At 34.6% G+C, this 20,478-nt stretch overlaps 1 protein-coding gene across 10 annotated transcripts in view; it reads left to right on the forward strand.

Annotated features, from left to right (window-relative positions):
* Window positions 1–19,990, forward strand: part of ablim1a (actin binding LIM protein 1a) — a 49,077-nt gene extending 29,087 nt beyond the window's left edge. For 4 of the 10 annotated variants that reach the window (XM_084093477.1, XM_084093478.1, XM_084093469.1 and 1 more), the window contains exons 7-20: window positions 374–461; window positions 2,567–2,625; window positions 4,389–4,466; window positions 5,424–5,579; window positions 7,904–7,948; window positions 8,406–8,432; window positions 8,576–8,702; window positions 9,400–9,483; window positions 9,808–9,855; window positions 12,473–12,601; window positions 13,194–13,279; window positions 13,364–13,472; window positions 13,820–13,881; window positions 14,230–14,675. In XM_084093477.1, coding sequence (XP_083949603.1) covers window positions 374–461; window positions 2,567–2,625; window positions 4,389–4,466; window positions 5,424–5,579; window positions 7,904–7,948; window positions 8,406–8,432; window positions 8,576–8,702; window positions 9,400–9,483; window positions 9,808–9,855; window positions 12,473–12,601; window positions 13,194–13,279; window positions 13,364–13,472; window positions 13,820–13,881; window positions 14,230–14,295 — 1,164 coding nt within the window. In that variant the 3' untranslated portion in view covers window positions 14,296–14,675. Of the gene's footprint in view, window positions 1–373; window positions 462–2,566; window positions 2,626–2,891; window positions 2,937–4,388; window positions 4,467–5,423; window positions 5,580–7,903; window positions 7,949–8,405; window positions 8,433–8,575; window positions 8,703–9,399; window positions 9,484–9,807; window positions 9,856–12,472; window positions 12,602–13,193; window positions 13,280–13,363; window positions 13,486–13,819; window positions 13,882–14,229; window positions 14,676–15,743; window positions 15,819–18,091; window positions 18,173–18,276 lie in introns of those variants that run through there. The other 6 variants (XM_084093473.1, XM_084093474.1, XM_084093470.1 and 3 more) reach the window with 5 other exon arrangements.
* The last annotated feature ends 488 nt before the right edge of the window (window positions 19,991–20,478 follow it).

Consider the following 20,478-nt stretch of genomic DNA (forward strand, 5'->3'; position numbering starts at 1 on the left):
ATAATGGGATGTGTTTGTGCATCGCCGCTCTGGAGTATAACACACTCTATATGAAGGACTTTGAGTAGTTTGAGATCACAAAATACTACGCAGGGCCTGTAAGTCTCTCTTAAGACTGATTTTTGCGTATGAATATTGTTCAAAGGTTTTGAGATGATTTCTGCGCTGTAAAGAGAGAACACAGAACCTTTCTGTATTATATTTGATAAGCTCATTGGTTCTGGTCATTTGAATAAAACATGTCGTCTCACATGATACACATGCAAAGCATCAGTTTCTCTGTAACAGTCTGTTTGAGTTATCTGACTTTATGGTTGTTAGTACAGTTCAACTTTAAGCGAATCGATATAGTGATGTGTGTGTTCCTCCACAGGCAGGGGACAAGCACTACCACCCCAGCTGTGCTCGCTGTAGCAGGTGTAACCAGATGTTTACAGAGGGAGAGGAGATGTACCTGCAAGGTGAGTCTGAGCCTTTACAGACAGCACATATAATATGTATTTGTTCTGCAGGAGGAACCTTTGTCAATTGAGTAAAATTGTATGTTAAAACCCTGTTTCTTTTTTTATGATTTGACTTGTCTGGTTCAACTACACTGTAAAAAAAATGTATGTTCTTCCTCATTATTTTTGTCTTTTTTCCCCCAGTACAAATATCTAAACATTTTTGAGAAGCAACATTACTTAGATATTAAGTATGTTTTTTTTTTATTGCTTCAAAATTAAGTGAGTTAAAACAAAACAAAAAATCTGCCAGTGGGGTAAGAAGAAATACAGCTTAATTATTTTTCTTAATCCACTGGTAGATATTTTTTTCTTGTTTTCAGCAAAACACACTTAATTTTAATTAATTTCTCAGAAAATAAGATTTAAGGGTGCTTTTGTTTTCATTTTCATGATGCTTTTGTTTTCATTTTAGCTGAGCACATTGATTTTGAAGGGTAAATCGGACTTGGATGCCTCTTTGGACTAAAGAGTTATTTTTAGTTTGATATCTGTATTTTTTATTTATTTATTTTATACCCAGAAATGAAAATTCTGTCATTAATTACTCGCCCTCATGCCGTTCCAAACCCGTAAGACTTTTGTTCATCTTTGGAACACAAATGAAGATCTTTTTGATGAAATCTGAGTGATTTCTGTCCCTCCATTGACAGCTACGCAACTACCACTTTGACGCTTCAAAAAGTTCATAAAGAGATCATAAAACGAATCCATATTGAGAGGTTTAGTCCAAATTTTCTGAAGAGACAAGATCGCTTTATATGATGAACATATTTAATTTAGACTTTATTCACATATAAACATTCATCAGTTCACACATCATGTTCTCTTGACGTGCGAGAACCAATGAGGTTCATTCTCGTGCTACGCAGCAGGTTTGAGCTTCAGCATGAACCAATGAGATTTGTTCTCGCGCGTCAAGCAGGTTCGGTTGAGCTTCTGTTTATGTTCGCTGATTAATGTTTATATGTGAATAAAAGCTTAAATTAAATATGTTCATCATATAAAGCTCTTCAGAAATTTTTGACTAAGCTGCTCAATTCATATGGATTAGTTTTACAATCTTTTTATGAACTTTTTGAAGCATCAATGTGATAGGCTACTTAATTGCTGGACTATGTTTAACCAAATGTATTTATTATAATTATACTTAATATAACGCCAGATAAATTAAAATAGTATGTTATTTTGGTGTACAATGATGCTTTTGTTTTCATTTTAGTTGAGCACATTGATTTTGAAGGGTAAATCGGACTTGGATGCCTCTTGGGCCTAAATAGTTATTTTTAGTTTGATGATATCTGTATTTTTTATTTATATTGTATTGTCTTATGTATAGTATATGGTGGCAGATAATGATGCACTACAAAATGCAATACCATTTAATAGTGTGGGGTTGATTTTTGATCTCTTGTCACCAAGGCTTCATTTATTTGGTCAAAAATACAATAAAACTGTAATATTATTAAATATGATTACAATTCAAAATAACAGTTTTCTGTTTGAATATATTTTAAAATATAATTTATCCATGTGATGCAAATCTGAATTTTCAGCATCATTACTTCTGTCTTCAGTGTCACATGATCCTTCAGAAATCTTTCTAAAATGCAAATTTGCTTCTCAAGAAACATGTATTATTATTATTATTAATGTCAATGTTGAAAACAGTTGTGCAGCTTAATATTTTTGTTTCTTTTATTCTTTGATGAATAGAAAGTTAAAAAGATATGCATTTATTTGAAATAGAAATCTTTTGTGACATTATAAGTGTCTTTGTCACGTTTGATAAATTTAATAAAAGTATTAACTTATAAAAAAATAAATAATAATAATATATGTCCACCATGCTCTAGAAATTGAGATTATCATTGTTCATTAAAAAATGAGTAGTTGACCAATAGTAAAGGTCACCTCACCTCAAAATCATGTACATATTAATTTTAATTCTTCTTTATATGCGTTGTCAATAATTTATCCAAATCACATGACTTCACTCTAAATGTGGGCTCTTAGCCTGGTAGTCTTTGGTTTATTTGCCTTCTGTTTCATTGTTTATGCAGGATCAACAGTTTGGCATCCAGGCTGTAAACATTCAACTAGAGGCGAGGAGAGACAGCGGGTACGGCCCTTTGTCCATGTCACTTTTGTATCCGGTATTTACATGTTTGTCCTGTATAGTTGTTGTCTGTGTGTTCTTCTCTGCTGACTCTTTTCAGAAAGTAAGCAGATAATATCTCATTGCTAGCTTTGAGGTTGTACTTTCTCTTTCTGGCTGCTCTAGTAGACTTGTGTCGCTCAAACAATCGCTCCGGGAACCCCGCTATAGGCTAGGTGATTCAGAATCTTGTTTGATGTCCAACCAAACCCCTGTGTCTTCCTCCACAGCTATTGCCTGCATCTCTAGCTCTACTCAGCAAAACAGAAAGGCAGGTACTGTACTCTCTGTCAGCTGCGGCATGGCATCGCATGACCATGTGCTGCCCCCTGCAGGTGGAGAGTTGCAGTGCTCCTCACTGGCAGTACACTCAAGCCGCCTGCTCTGTTTTAGACATAAACCATCATTAACATCTGGTTTATTCCATCTCATAGACGCTGATTCCACAGAACAGATAGTAATCAACATCCCAGTTACTCTGTTTAGTCGATTAGTAAGTTAAAAGTTGGATATTGGTGTAACCTTAAGGAAACCCTGACTCGCATCGCATTCCTTCGGTCTTGTTGTTGTGCTCCAGTATTACCACATAGGCCTCAGATCAAGACAAGCAGCTGTAATCACGCTTGCTGCATTTCAGTATGCTGAGTAATATCAGATTCCCTTACATTTCCCGCCATTGGAAACATGAAATCGCCATTGACATTCATTGTGTGGACAGCAAATGAATGATTTCATTTGTTTAAGATTTGTTTTAAAGGTTCTGTCATCATTTAGTTCTGGCCTTCATTATATATAGGTCAAAACACACTGGTCTCGACTTTTTTAGTTTAACTTTTAGTAATATTGTTATGTGCTTTTGTCATTTTAATTTTAATTAATTTATTAATTTATTTTTAAATATTGCTATTTAGGTTTATTAGATATTTATTTCAGTTTTAGTTTTAGTTGGTTTTACTTTTGATTTATTTCCAGTTAATAATTTTAGTGCTATATTAATAATTTTAATTTATTTATTAATTTATTTTTAAATATTGCTATTTAGGTTTATTAGATATTTATTTCAGTTTTATTTTAGTTGGTTTTAGTTTTGATATATTTCCAGTTAATAATTTTAGTGCTATATTAATAATTTTTGTTTTCAACTAGTATTTATATTTGATTTTATTTCAGCTTTATTTCAATTAACATAAATGTTTTGGGGTTTTTTTTAGTTAAGGGTCAAAGTTTTAGTTTTAGTTAAGGGTTTTCTTAGAACATTTGAAAAATTTGGATAAATGCATTTATAATATATTTATGTTGCACTCATTTCAGATTTGTTGTGGATGCCTTGTTGGTTATGTCTCACAATAAGTGAGTCATAGCATTGATCAGCTGACTGACTTTCTGCACCCTGATTGGCCTTATATATTTTACTGTACACTATAGTGTATCTCTTTACAATGTGCAACAGTTACAAAATGTGTTAATGTGTAATGTAATGTAAGTAAGTCCAAGTCAGAAAGAATATAGGCCAAGATTATGTGCAATAAAGCAAATATAGGTAAATCTTCTGCTAAAGGGAAGTTTAGTGAGTAATCATGGATCATACTAATCATTATGAACTTCTGATTAGGTGTTTAGATGCAAATGAATTATTTATTTTTTTATAATTTCTCTGCTGTTGTTTTTATTTAAAGCTTATGTTGAATATAGCTTTTTTTTTTTTTTTTTTTTGGTTTGCTCCACAGCCGATGCGCTCGTCGACCGAGAGTATATGTTCCAGACCTGGTTCAAGCATACCTAGCTCACCGGGTCACACCATATATGTAAGTGCATTAGTTCATCATTGTGTGAGTTGATATATGTGCATGTATCATACATGCATACCATAGTTTATTTTTTCTATAAAGCTATTTATGTTGACCCCAAAGTTTTTTCTAATATATATATATCAAAAGTAATTATTTTACATCAAAAGCTCAAAATTGACCGTAACAACGTGTGTTACAAAAGAGTTCTCTTTCAAATAAATTCTGTTCTTTTGAATTTTCTATTTATTAAAGAATCCTGGGGGGAAAAATTTCACAAAAATATGAAGCAGCACAACATTGATAATAATTATAAATGTTTCTTGAGCAGCAAATCAGCATATTAGAATGATTTCTGAAGGATCATGTGACACTGAAGACTGGAGTAATGATGCTGAAAATTCAGCTTTGCATCACAGGAATAAATTACATATAAAATATATTAAAATATATATATTGTAATAATGTTTCACTGTAGTTTTGAACAAATAAATGCAGCCGGGGTGAGCATAAGAGACTTCTTTCAAAATCATTAAAAAAATATACCGTCCTCAAACTTTTGAAGAGGTAGAGTAAGTACTTTTAATGCTGATTACTCAACAAATATCTATAATTATTGTGCATTTTATTGGACTTTACAATATTATAAATTGGCTTATTTGTGTTGTCATGTAGTTTTCTGGATGTTAAAATAGAAGTCCTGATAGATAGCTTTCTTTTCTGTCATTGTGAATTCTGACAGCAGTGTTGAAATATAAATAACAGTTAACTTATTAAAGCAATAACCATGATAAAATCACTATAACATACAACCTCATGGATTATTGCTTCTTTTTTTTATTATTTAAATTCTCATGATTTTGGCCTTTGATTAGCCTGGGAGACGCTGTTTGTAGAATTTAATATTTTCACTGCTGTCATGTCGGAATTCATATATGTGTGTGACTCCCTGTGTGTGCTTGTGTTTCTCTCTAGGCAAAAGTAGACAATGAGATCCTTGATTACAGGGATTTAGCAGCCATTCCCAAAGTCAAAGCCATTTATGACATTGAGCGTCCAGATTTAATCCACTATGAGCCACTTTACACCACCACACTGGAGGAGTCAGAGGAGGGAGAGAGTGTGGGAGAGGTAAAAAGTCGTCAAAAAGAAGCTCTGTTCCAAACCATATTCTGTCTAGACAGCATCATAGGTGACATGCTCCTGATGAGAAGTTTAGGCAAATTACAGCAGCATTGCATGTATGTATATATATATATACAGTGCTGGTCAGAATTATTTGCCCCCTTGGTAAATATGATCAAAGATGGCTGTAAAAAATAAATCTGCATTGTTAATCCTTTTGATATTTTATTAAAAAAATAGCAAAAATAGCAAAAATCTAACCTTTCATTGAAGTAAAATAATTGAAAGTGGGGGAAAAATCACATTATGAAATAAATGTTTTTCTCCAAAACACGTTGGGAACAATTATTTGCCCCCTTTTATTAAATACTTTTTGCAACCTCCTTTTTCCAAGATAACAGCTCTGAGTTTTCTCCTATAATGCCTGATGAGTTTGGAGAACACCTGACAAGAGATCAGAGACCATTTCTCCATACAGAATCTCTCCAGATCCTTCAGATTCCCAGACCCCTGTTGGCGCTTTTCTAGGGTTCAGGGCCCGTATCCCTAAAGAATTTTTGTGCAAAAAGTGGCTCCTAGCGGCCAAATTTTAAGAAAATTCTCAGAGTCATGACGTTTTCTTAGAATTTCCCCTAAAAGTGACACGAAAATCCCAGTTAATATAAAAGCTATTCCTCAAGATTCCTAGCGCTTAAAAGGGCTCCTAAGGCGAGATCTGCTAAGAGCAGGGAAGAGGACTTTTAGTGGCTTAGGAGTTCCCCTATGCAGCTGCACAAAATGTGTTTGTAGGATATTTGTTAACAAGCCTTCATAAATAGACCAGCCAGCAATCACAGACATTGATAAAAGCTGAGCCGTGTTACCCTCGTTAAGACCACACTGAGTTGTAACGTTGCAATTTCTACTTCATTAAGGACAGCCCCTTGAGATAGGCCATCTTGTTTTCAATGGGGTCCATATGGGAGTGAAAGTACAAAATATGCCAGCTAGGATATTAATATGAGCAAATAAGACACAAATCATTATTTGAACAGGGTGTAATGAGCTTAAGTTTTCACATATTTTAGATTCTAATGTTAGGCTATAACCCCTACAGCTTACTATTCATTTTCCAGATATTTTCTTGAATGTGAAATATTATTTACAATTACAGTCTGCATAAGATTAGAGTGTATAATTATGTTTATTGATTTGAGGGTACATCCTTTGCTCATTATCACCAAAAGTTCATTTTCATCAAACTTGTAGGATCAACCAATCACAGCTTTTGAAATGATGACTCATACCTAGCAACGGGGTCAACCACACCTCCTCACTAAGATAGGATTTTCCATCCATTCCTTGCTCAGAGTTCACTGAAAATGTTCTGGAATCACTTCTAAGCTAAAACTCCTGGCAAGGAATTTTTAGGTTAAGTTAGGAGCTCTCTGAGAGGATTCTCAGAATCTTTAGGGATACGGGCCCAGGTCTGGGGACTGGGATGGTCATTGCAGATGCTTGGTTTTGTGCTCAGTGACCCATTTTTGTTTTGATTTTGATGTTTGTTTTTGGATCACTGTCCTGATGGAAGATCCAAACATGACCCGTTATAAGATTTCTAGCACAGGCCGTCAGGTTTTGATTTTTTATCTGTTGGTATTTGATCGAATCCATGATGCCATGTATCTGAACAAGATGTCCAGCACCTCCAGCAGAAAATTAGGCCCACAGCATTAAAGATACAGCAGAGTATTTCATTTTACACATGTGGTACTTTTTTTATCCCTGTGTGCACCAAACCCATCTTAAGTGTTTGCTGCCAAAAAAGCTTTTTTTTTGTTTGTTTTATCTGACCATAGAACCTGTCCCGTTACTCTTCAAATGTTCTATGGACAGATGAAACAAAAAAAATAGCTTTATGGCAGCAAACACTTAATATGGGTTTGGTTCAATGCCTCCCTGAAATGCCTCCATTGTAGTCTTGTGTTTTTTTTCTGGGAACGAACAAGTCACAATATTCCTCTTTTAAATAATTCCCACCCAAGGCATATGCAGTATGAAAAGCATGAAGGCATTAAAACCTATTCTTATAGAGCCCAAAAACAAAATCACTACGTAGAAGGGCATTCAGCAGATTAAATTATCATAGGATATTATAGGATACTGCCTAAGAAGGTACATTTGTAGGTAGTAAATAGTGATGCAGCTCACTAGGGTTTGAAACAGAGCTCTCAGAGTTCAGTATTGAACACAGACTAATACATTTTTTGTGTAAAAGTCACTTACAGTAGTCCTTTATTTGACATTCACCCGGAGTTTATTATCCCAACACAACACCTCTCTGTTGACAGCTGCAGAGCTCCAGGAGAGAGTGTTCACCCATGCCAGACGACAGAGTAAGTTATTCACATGACCTGTTCCACTCATTCTCATGACACACTGTATGTGGACTAGCAGTCCCATTTCTGATTTAATGATTCAGACGGGTTCTCAAGAGTCACTAAGCCACACAAATTCTCTGCTGTGCATCCATGTTTTACTTTACTTTTTTATAAGTCCTATTATGGATGGATGGATGGATGGATAGATAGATGGATTTATAGATAGATAGATAGATAGATAGATAGATAGATAGATAGATAGATAGATAGATAGATAGATATATTTTTAAAGCAAAATATAACTTCTCTTTTCTTTCTTTTGACTTTGGGATAAAATTCTTGTTCCTGACAGGTGTTTATTTATTTTTTTAAGATTTGCCCCCACAGTTTTAATAGTGTCCCAGTTACAATGTGAATTTCTTCACAAAAGTTTCATTGTATGCATTTATTTATTTTTGCCCTGTTGTTTCAGACCAGGTCACCCACACCGACTGCTGAGGTAAGTCAGATTTTGAGTTTTATTTGGCATGCAGGCAAAAATAAAATTATTACATCATAATAAATTGTGCAGAATATTTATATTTTCAATTGTAAGAATGGCATTTTTTTTAACAGTGTTTGTTTCCTGCATGTTTTTTTCAGGGTTATTATGACATGAGAGAACGTATCCTCCACAGGTCGACGAGTCAGGGCTCCATCGGCTCTCCCATTTACAGCCGCCACAGTTACACACCCATGTCCCGCTCACCACAGCACTTCCACAGACCCGGTGAGCTATGAACCCTGTCTGGAGTGACCATCAGTCTGCTGTCTTCATAAGACTCAATTTAATATTTCATCAAATCAAATTATATTTTATGGGTTATTTACAGCTTTCTAATTTACAGCTCCCACCCCCTCAGTGTCCAAATTTAGTTTTAGAATAGAGAAAACCTTTCCAAATCCCCTCTAAAAACTAGGACTTGTAGAAACCGTGATGCACTACTATTCAAACATTTGGGGAATTTAAAAAAGTTGTAAAAATAAAAAAATAAAAATTAACACTTTTTATCCTGCAAGGACAAAGCAATCTTTATTATTCCAAGCTTTTTACCATTAGTGTATAATATGTAAATGTTGTTATTTATCACTAGACATTGTTACATTTGTGCATATAATTTATAAGTGTATATATTGTGCATATAAATGATCAAATCATCTTTCTTATATTTATTAAAAAAAGAGTGTGTAAACATGCCTTCATTTAGTTTTTAACTTAATTATTTATTTTTAAATACTGCGTTTTACTTTGTTCATTAAACATTTTGAGTCAAATTGAGGCTATATACAGTACATATACACACACACACACACACACACATACACATTAAATATTGATTATTAAAGAATGTTGTTTTTAGCTATTTCGCCCAGCCCTAATTTGAGCTATTCTCCCTATTGACCTCTGACCCTGTTTCTGATTGGAGGCACTGAGCCGTCCAGTGGTCGGAGTTCCCCAGGGTCCAGCACCCCTCCTCTCCCTCTGACCCCTAAACATTTTCACCTGCCAGGTACTGTTGGGATTCTTCCAGCGGCCCTCTGTGTGTCAATCCCAGCATGCCCCTGTGTTTAAGCACACTTTCACAATTCATTGCATTTTCTATATCTGGTTATCTTAAAGTGCCAGTTCAACTAGAAACGAAAATTCTGCACAAGCTAACAGCACTCACATTTTTGTTCAGAAAATATAAAGATCTTATATCATATGTTAATTTGGTTTATTGATCGTTGGTGCATTTTGTATGTGTTATTGCTTTTGTTTATTCTTTTTAAAACCCAGTAACTCTGATATCAAGAATTAAAATGTAAAACATTTACTTTTTCCTTTCTTTCAGATCAAGGAGTAAACATCTACAGAAAACCCCCTATCTACAAACAGCATGGTATAGTCATTCAGAATCTTTGATACACATTAACTTTTACAATGATGAATGATAGGAAATTAGATTTGGACACATGCCTATTGATTTATAATACTAAAGCAGTGTTTCCCAACCAATTTGTGATATATGGACTCACACAGCCCCATCTTAAAGGGATAGTTCACCCAAAAATGAAAATTCTGTCAGTAATTACTCACCCTCATGTCTTTCCAAACCCGTAAGATAATTAAGAATTAAGATATTTTTGATGAAATCCGATGGCTCCAGGGGGGCTCCACTGACAGCTATTTAATTAACACTTTGAAGGCCCAGAAAGGTAGGAAAGACATCATTAAAATAGTCCATGTGACAACAGTGGTTCAACCTTAATTTTATGAAGCGACGAGAATACATTTCTGACTGGCGTTCTTGTCTTTCCTACCTTTCTGGGTAACCTTTTAACTCATTTTAAAATGGCCTTAATTATCACCTTCCTATCCTTTTTTTTTTTTTTTTTTTTTCTCCAAGCAAGACTCCTGAGCTAATTTGTAAAGTTTTGAAGAGGAGTTTGAGAAGATAAGAAAAAGATTATCTGAGAAAGACCTTATGATAAAGTGAAACTTTAGGTAGAACATTTAACAAATTTAAAGTAATATGCACTCTTTGTATGTTGAAATTGAAATGCTATTGAAGCTCAAGTAGAAAATATCACACATGGGAAAATACACTGTCATTGGTACATTTTTTATGAGAAGATGTAACTTATAGGATGAAGACTTACAAGTTTAACACAGCAAAATGGCAATGTTTAAGCACCCGCTGAAGAATGTGTATATAAGGTGGTTGGGAATCACTGTTTTTAAGCATTGCATTGTGAAGATTGCATCTGAGTGAACTAGTTCTTAAAATGCTTGCCTATTTTTACTTAATTACTTTACTTTTTTAAAATGGCTAGACAGTTCTATCATTGCAAGCTTTAAAGCACTTATGCGGAGCAACTAGCTGTTCTGTTTACTGTTCAAGTCAGTTTACACAATCCTATTCAGCATCTGCATGACATTAAAAACAGCATACTGAAGATACAGGCACGTTCATGTTCCCTTTAACGCTGCTTGCCTCGCAACAGCAGGGCATTTCTACGGCCTTATCGATGAAGAAACAAATCTTAACAGTTCAGTGGTGACCTCAGCTAGGGTCGAAAATTCTTATTGAGAAAAAATCTTAAGGTCATGGAATTTCAGAATATTTCACGCCGTGACTGTGTATGGTTTGTATGTCACTTTTCCATAATTCTGTGTTTTGTTTGTCTGTTTTTGTTTGGAAACTGTGAGTCCCTCCACCTCATTAATATCTGCTTGTGTGCCATTTAACACCACCTCAATGTTAACATGTAAGTATTGTTTGAAGTCTTCTCAACTGAGCTCATTTCACTATAAATATCAATCAACCAACCGATCAATCAATCATCATTAAAGCGTCTTCTGATGAGTGCCTGATGAGCTTTCATTCATATTCATCAATAACAAAACTTGCAAAAAAATAAATAAATTTTGCACGATTTTTAAGTTAGATCTGCTAATTTATTTAGTGACCCCGTATTACCAAACATGTAAAGTCATGTAAGTAACATCTGTTATTTTTTAAAATAATGATTACATTGACAGCTTGTTGCTGATACTCTTGTTTATTATTGTTATTGTTTTTCACCAAGCATTGAAAAAAGTTTATTGGTATTTAAATGGGTCATATCACACAATATTGTTTTTTTCTCTCTCTGAGGTCCAATTATAATACTAGTACTGTATATAATATCGGTGCCAAAAAATAAGTTGACAATTTATTTTTATTTTTTGCTGTTGTTCTTGTATGCAAATGCCCTTTTCGCATGTGAAATGAGATCAAATGCTTTTGCACGTGCAGGTTTTCTGTGGAGTTCAATGTAGTTTGTTTTTCTCCATCCCAAGACAATCTGCACTGAAAAGTGTGTCTAAATTATATTAAGATCAGCATAAAATGATCAGGGATCTTGTTAAAAATAAACTTGTTTCTAATGTTAGGATCATTTGGAGTCACATGCAGAGCGGCAGGTGCTACACACAGACAGACAGACAGGACACGCCCCTTACTGCTGATTGGCTACAAATGTGTCTTGGTGCTCGGTCCGATCCACTTTCAACAGCGTTTCTCAGAAATCGCTTACTGCCCCTTTAATTTGTTTCAGTTGTCTTTTTTTCCATCAGGGAGGACGTTTTTACTTCTGACTATTACTGTACCGGATTATTACTGTTCGTGATATGACCCCTTTAAAGTATAGTCATTCGGACATAGATTCAGCAGGTCAGATCCCGCTGCCTTCATGCAATGTGTTCTGAAGCCAGTGCTTGTTTGTCAGATTCCTGCATGGCTTATTTGGGCTGAGCGATTTATGATATAGATGTGCATGTTTAGCATGCAAGCAAACAACCAGTAGTCTCTATAGTAGCATTGTGAATGTGAATGAGGAGAGGCCTTAAACTCTTATGCCACATATGGCTTGCAGCAGGTGGTTTTTCTGCTATCTGTTGGTTAGATATTGGTCTAGCCACACTGATGGTCCAGCTCCCCTGGTTTATTGATCTAGATTCAGCTGCCTTTGCAGCCCAGAGCAAGTCTGCTGATGACATCATCAAATCGGCCAAATTCCCCTCAGCGTACGCCCCTGGTCCAGACTACCCAGCAATGATAGAGACAGACTGCTGGTCCTTGCCGATCTCCCATGCTGCCCTAGGTACTGTGGGAACTACAACCTTGCCCTCAAGATTTAAAGCAGATTTATTAACATATAGATATATGCAGATGTAGACGTAGATGCAGTTAATGCTAGTAAGTAGCAAGTTGCTTCTTCCTGAGTAATAGTTTAATATTCAACATCAAATTGAAATCTTATATAGAGTACTTTTTTCTTGCAGTACTGTAAAGTTTGTTTATTGTTCATTGTGTTTCAAATTATTGTATTATTGCATTAAAACAGCTTGTGGTGCTGGATTGGCATAAAAAAAAAATAGTGCAACGTTAAAAAGTTTAAAAACCGAATACTGAGATTGACTTCAAACGTTTGTGTTGTCTTTCTGTCCATGTGTTACTGTGTAATCGTCTGTCTTGATGTAATACACAAGTGATCATTTCATTTCTGTTCTGTAGGTATCAGTAGGTTTAAATACCTCATGTAAAATGTGTTTCCTTAAAATGAAAACAGATTAATGAATGCAGAATTTCGCATAGCATAGACTGGCTTTCTTTTTCATTAGCTCTCTCCTCCATCCTTGATTTCAGGTGTTTGTGACTGACTAAGGTGTTTTTATTGTCGTTGTGCTGCTCAGGAACAGACGGGTGGAGAAGGTCAAGAGAGGAGGATGAGGAGGAGCTTCAGAAACGCAGACAGATTCAGGAGGAACATCTCAACAAGGTCAGGAACTGAAAGAAGGATGCAACACAAAGAGCAGCTCTAGAACTTGTTCCTGTCTAAATGGCTTCATGTTTCTGATTCCAGATCCAGTCTGGTTTGGGGAAAATGATCCTTAAAGAGGAGATGGAGAAAGAGAAGATCCGAGAGAGTTATGAACGGAGTCAATCGGCACAACGCTACGAGCATGGAAGCAGTAATGCTCCTCAGTACAATAGATTGCAAACTAGACATTCATGTTCTGGATCTTGACATTCTTCATGATTGACAAACAGGGTTGCGAGCCATTCAGAATTGAACTGAAAATTAATTTACAATTCCAACTGAATTACTGAATTTTTATTGAGGGTAGTAAATAGGATGCAGAATTTGAATTTATGGAATCAGGATTAATGGAATGAAATTTATACTACATATATTTAAAAATACATTTTAAAAAGAATAATATATATGCAGTATGTACATATTATACATTATATACATTATATATTATTGGACCCAATTTTTTCATGGTGAATGTATACTGTGTTATTACAATTGCAGATCAAAGTTCACCGTCTAAATCCGGCTCACTGCCTGGATACGGGCGGAATGGACTGCATCGGGTAAGATCCTTTCTTTTGAGGAATCCGTGGGACATTACTTATTAATCCTAATATAATATAATGTAATATAATATATTGATTAAAGAGATATTACACTGTAAAATTATTAACTGTTAAATTATATTTAAAGTTGTTAATAAAACAAAGATTATTGGAGTAGTTTTTACAAGAAAATACTATTTCAGTTTAATTGTGTTACTCTCCGTTTGAGAAATTTATTAGCCATTTCTGAGTTGAAATTTTGTCAAACTAAATTCCACACCAGTTATTATTTACTTTTATTATATATAGATTTTTTAGTGTTTTCAACCCATTTTGTCTGTTTCTAATGTTGTTTTTCCCCTCCAGCCTCAGTCGACTGATTTTACACAGTACAACAGTTATGGGGACGTGTGCGGTGGGATGAGAGGTTAGTTTATCTGTCTCTTTATTTCATTTAACTTAAATTACATATAGGAACATGTAATGAGAGCAAATAATAGTTAAAACTGTATTGGTCTATGTATTATGGAAGTATAAATGCATATGGATAATAAAGTTTTTCTCATATTGGTAATTTTAATGAATGAAAATAAAAACATCTTTTTTTATTTTCTTCTTAACAGAGTTTCAGGTACGTAGATATGATTACCTCTTGGAATCACTCAGTGTTTTCATTTATACTTATTGCTTTCTTATAACTGATATGTAAAATCGGGTACAGCGGGGCCAAAGGCGCAGAAAAAATTGCTTTTCACTACTCTCATAGTGTATGATTGCAGAAAAAAGATGTGTTTGTATTGAACATTTATGGAGCAGCAGATTTTGTGTGAAATACATCATAAAAGTGGTTTATTTAGTTTAAAAACCTTATAAATGTATGAGGTGGCAAGGTGGGCCTTTTACCCCACACACCCCACATTTGTATTATTTATACAAGTACTTTAGCTAAAATAATGTTTTTAATTATTTCTAAGTTAATACTTGTTCAAAATGATCACTTTAGCAAAGTTTGCACTATTTTCTGTTTATTTTGATAAATTAAAGAATTCATTTGTGTTCAATAAATAATTGAATAATTTGGAAATATATTTTAAAATTATAGAAATGAACAAAATTATTTTAAAAAGTAAAATTCTGAAAGCATTGAAGGAGATCCCATAATAATTTAATATAGATTTACAGTGGTAACAATAAATTATATTATATGATATGATTAATATCTTTTTTTTTTTTAAATATGATGGTTTCATTATAAATATGTTGATTATCTCTAAGGTGGACAGCCAACCTAATATATGATATTTACCATCTGAATCTAACCATGTCATGTCAACGAATGGATGTGTCAACTAGCTGTTTATTATCATGTTAATTATTGTGCCTTTCACCCCAACAGCAGGTGGCGCATTTTACCCCAAATATCATACTTTTACACATTCTTCCGTTATTGAAAAACTGTTGTTTAATTACCTTGAACAAAACTGAAGACCTTTGTCTCAAAATATATTCAATGATTTTAGCAATTCTCATTTTCTACTTAAATCTACAACATTGTACAAAACATCAAATATTAGTTCAAAGAATAGGTAGATGCCATCAAGGATCAGCCAAAAATCCACTTGCATTTTGAAAAGCAGAAGTTTCAGAAAAGTAGAAAATGCTGCGGCAAGTTTTTGTGCAATTTAGTGGTTTAGAGGAAAATAAAATCAAAGGCGCCTTTAGCCCAGTTGTACCCTATTCTTTAAAAAAAATCTAATAATATCTTCTACATGCTCATACTCATTCAAACAACATTATGTGAATTAAAATTGAAAGAAACAGCTGTCATGGCTCATTAAAGTAGCTTCATGTTCTCACTCTTGTCTATGATTTGTTTCTAGGCCATGCATGATGGCCACCGTACAGCCACTAGAATGGACAGAGGAGTGTCTATGCCTAACATGCTGGAACCAAAAGCAAGTGTAACATATTAAACTAGCAAAACATTATCTGGTATTGAATACGAGTTCAATTATTAGGCTGCTTAACATCCAAGGAAGTACTTGGATGTAATGGTACTCTACAGCCAGATTTAAGGCCCGTTCACACCAAGAACGATAGCTATAACGATAAAGATATAGACCTTATGTAGTCCCGCCCCTTTTCAGCTTTGGCCTCATTGTGTTCTGTCTTCCAGTTTGTATTTCATGAAGCTAAGATCTTATGGATTTAAGAATGAACCGCTCGTTTTAAAATCTTTCCGGTCTACTGGCATTTGTTATGACATCCGCTTCAAACATTACAATGCTCAGGATATCTTTCGTTAACTCTACAATACAGTTGTGGTCAGAATTATTGGCACCCTTGGTAAATATGATCAAAGATGGCTGTAAAAATAAATCTGCATTGTTCATCTTTCATTCAAAAAAGTTTGCAAAAATCAAACCTTTCATTGAAGTAAAAATGAAAATGGGGGGAATATCACATTATGAAATGAATGTTTTTCTCCAAAACATGTTAATGCCATAATTATTGGCACCCTTTAATTAAATACTTTTTGCAACCTCCTTTTGCCAAGATAACAGCTTTCTTCTATAATGCCTGATGAGTTTGGAGAATAACTGACAAGAGATCAGAGACCATTCCTCCATACCGAATCTCTCCAGATCCTTCAGATTCACAAGTTCATGTTGGTGGTGCTTCTCTTCAGTTCACCCCACTCATCTTCTACAGGGTTCAGGTCTACAGTTACCCATTTTTGTGTTGATTTTGGATCATTGTCCTGATGGAAGATCCATCCACGGCCCATTATAGCATTTCTAGCCGAGGTTGTCAGGTTTTGATTTTTTTTTTTATCTGTTGGTACTTGCTAGAATCTATGATACCTGCATGTATCTGAACAAGATGTCCAGGACCTCCAGCAAAAAAAAAAAGTCCCACAGCATTAAAGATCCAGCGGTATATTTAACCGTGGGGCATGGGGTGCTTTTTATCCCTGTTTCCACCAATTTAGACAATATAGACACAAAACTAAGTAACATCTTTAGTTGACTGGAACTTCTTAAATATTGCCCTGATGGTGGAAATGTGAATTTTCAATGCTTTAGCCATTTTCTTACAGCCACTTTTTTTTTTTTTTTGTGAAGCTCAACAATCTTTTGCTGCACATCAGAACTATATGAAGTCTGATGTGCAAGAAGTCATAGCTAGACAATTTCATGTTCCTAGTAGTCACCCTGGTGTGCTAACATTTTTTAATATTAATTGGAATATACTTAGATATTTTACTCATAAAATCATTCTAGGGGTGCCAATAATTGTGGCCAACGTGTTTTGGAGAAAAACATTTATTTCATAATGTGATTTCCCCCCAACTTTCAATTCTTTTACTTCAATGAAAGGTGAGATAAAAAAGAAAAAAATTAGCAACAATGCATATTTGTTTGTATAGCCATCTTTGGTCATATTTACCAGGGGTGCCAATAATTCTGACCACAACAGTAAGTAATTCCAGCTAATTGTTCTTCGACATAAATATATAGAGAAACCGCAAAAACGGAAGGTCAAAGACAAAATTCTAAAGAATTTTTGTGGCGCATAAGGTCTATAGTTCTAAATCTAAAAGAATAGACACCACAACTATAATGGCACAGAGAAACTGTAGCTGCGTCCCAATTCAGAGTCTGTATCCTTTGAAGGGCGCATTCGAAGGCGGATTGCGTCACCGCTGCACGACGAAGGCTGTCCCAGTTTGAAGACTCCTTCAAATGCGGCTTCAATATGCGTTTTTTCGTTTCCTGTGACATGAAGGATACAACAGATGGATCCTTCGCGACCTTGCCTACCCCAGAATTCATTGCTTGCCAGTGATGACAGGATTTTATTTTTTTGACAGAGAAATTGCCAAATTACACTTTTAAACGTAGGTATGCAGCCTCTGAATTGGGACACCGATGATTTCGTTTTTCAGAACGATTTTTTCTTGCTGAAAAAAACGCTAAAAACATGACAGCCAATCAGAATCCATTGAGCATTTAAAGCGGCAGTAGGCAAAACTGCAGAACGTGATTAAAATAAACAGAACGATATTGTCCGCTGGTGTGGACGCTAATAGAGTTATCTTTATAGATATCATTCTTGGTGTGAACGGGCCTTTATGCTTTCCTGATTTATTTGACCCTAGACTACATTTCAAACAATTAAAACGAGTTTGTGCATTTTTGTACTGATTGATATGTGTCCTTTAAAGGTATATCCATATGAAATGCTGAAGATAACCAGCCGCGGTCGCTCCAAACTGCCCAGAGATGTGGACAGAACCCGACTAGAGGTAACTGCTCACAGCATATGTATCACAAAACACTGCATTATGATATAATCAAGATGCTCTAGGTGATTTTTATACTTTTTATACATTTTCACCTGCATTTCTAGCGCCACCTGTCTCCAGAGATGTTCTTTGAAATCTTTGGGATGGAAATTAAGGAATTCGACAGGTTACCTCTGTGGAAACGCAATGAACTGAAGAAGAAAGCCAAACTCTTCTAACCAGGATGTTCAACATCTACACACACTCACATGATGTATCATACAGCTGTTTGCTAATCTTCTGTCGTTTCTTGCTAAAACTATAGCCAGAAGAAAGTACCATGCTGCAATATTATCGTACGATGTCAGTTTGTAATAAACGGAGGGTCCAAGCATTTCAGATATATCTCCAAAATTCGCAACACTTTGTTCTCTTTGTCTCTGTTGTTTTAATTTTCCCTCTTCCAGAAATGAGTCTTTGTCTTTTTGTTCTTTGTTCTTCTTGCATACCTTGGAAAATCATGTTCATGCAGGTCTGATCATCTGAACCTTTGTACATTTGCAGTCATAATCCGTTTAATTCAGTGTTCCAGTAAAGACTCCTCTGTTTGCGTCACTTTTGTTCAGGGAGGGATTGCTACACTGTGTGGGTGTCTGTGTCTTTGTACCTGTTCATCTAAGTTTTGAATGCGTTCAAAGAAATGTAATCCATAGCATATCCATGTATTCACCCTTTACTACTGTACCAGCCTCTAAAGCATCTGTAAAATTAAAGGTGAAGCGTGTAATTTCTGGGCCAATAGCAGCAACAAACATAATTGAAAAAAAAAATACAAAATTGACTGGTGTAAAACACTCCAGATATCATTCCCAGCTAACAGGGAATGTTCTCAGAATGTTCTGGCAAGGTTCTCTCAAAGTTATGAACAAACGTTCTTCTGAGAACGTTAATAGAATGTTCTTTCGAAGTTATCTAGTCTTTAATAATGCTATTAAAACATTAGCACAAAAAAATATTTATACATCATGCATGGACTGGTTTTCTGAAACATTATCTTTCAAACATTGCTACTTAAAAACATGCAAAATTAACGTTCACATAATACTTGTAAAATGATAAAACATTATAAAACTTTAATGTTTTCTCTAAAGTTCTCTTTTTAAAAAAAAAAAAACTGAGCGTTTTAAATGTTTTGAGAGCATTCAGAAATAACGCTTTCATAACTTAATCGGAACGTTAGCAAAACATTCTTAGAACATATTTGTATTGGCTGGGTTGGTTGAGCCAAAGTATGGCTTCTCAAACCTACATCTTTTTCATTTGAGACCACTAGTGGTGCAGAACTGACACATTTCACCTTTAAGCTTTCTGAAGCTAATTTAACTGTTGAAAGAATGCTGATGTCCCTAGTATATTGTACATTTAAATAATAGAATACAAATTTAAGGTAAAAATGAACTGCATTTGACTTTTTTTTTAAAGGGCTGATACTCACACTGCCAATTTATTGTATTTCAATTGTATTTCTACAGTAAATGAAAATGTTTCAATGAGCAGCTCTCAGTAAAACCAAAGGCATTACAAGAGAACGGGCTCTAAAAGAGTTGTAGTCTACAGCTGTTTTTATTTTATTTCATCCTCATTAATCAAATCTGATGTCTTATTGTGTAACATATTTCTTAATGCACACTACAGTACACTAGGATTACGGTATTAGCTGGACCAAATCAAGACGAATTCAGATGAAAACATTCTCATGAAACACCATGATCAACTACAGCAACAGGTTTGAATAAAAGATGAGGAAATACATTGTCTACTTCCTCTGTTTCTCTCTCATATTAGGAGTGGCTGTCAATGTTTATGAACCAGATTTCTTTATATATATATATATATATATATATATATATATATATATATAGTTAATGGTCCTTCAACTAGATACAGGGTTGACACTTTTTGACCATTTATCGTTTTACTGATATTTATATAAATTTCCACATCTTTACATTTTTTCATTTGTCATTTCCATGATTTTTCTCTATGGCTGGAAAGCATATTAAAATGACCTTAGATTTCCAGCTTTCCCATGAATATGGGAAGAGTGCCGAACTGCAGCTTTTATTATCCAGCATTATTGTAAACAATACTTTTATTTTGTGTAACAGAATATAGAATAGTCGTTTTAATGACCATTCAGTATAATAACTAAGAGACAAACTGAATATGTAACCACCACTATTTGCTGATAAAATGCAAAAATATTACACTCATCATTTTAAAAGGTGAAAATCATATTAGTTTACTTTCATCATAAAATCACAATA

Source organism: Abramis brama (assembly GCF_963993115.1).
Source record: "Abramis brama genome assembly, chromosome: 19".
Lineage (NCBI taxonomy): Eukaryota > Metazoa > Chordata > Actinopteri > Cypriniformes > Leuciscidae > Abramis > Abramis brama.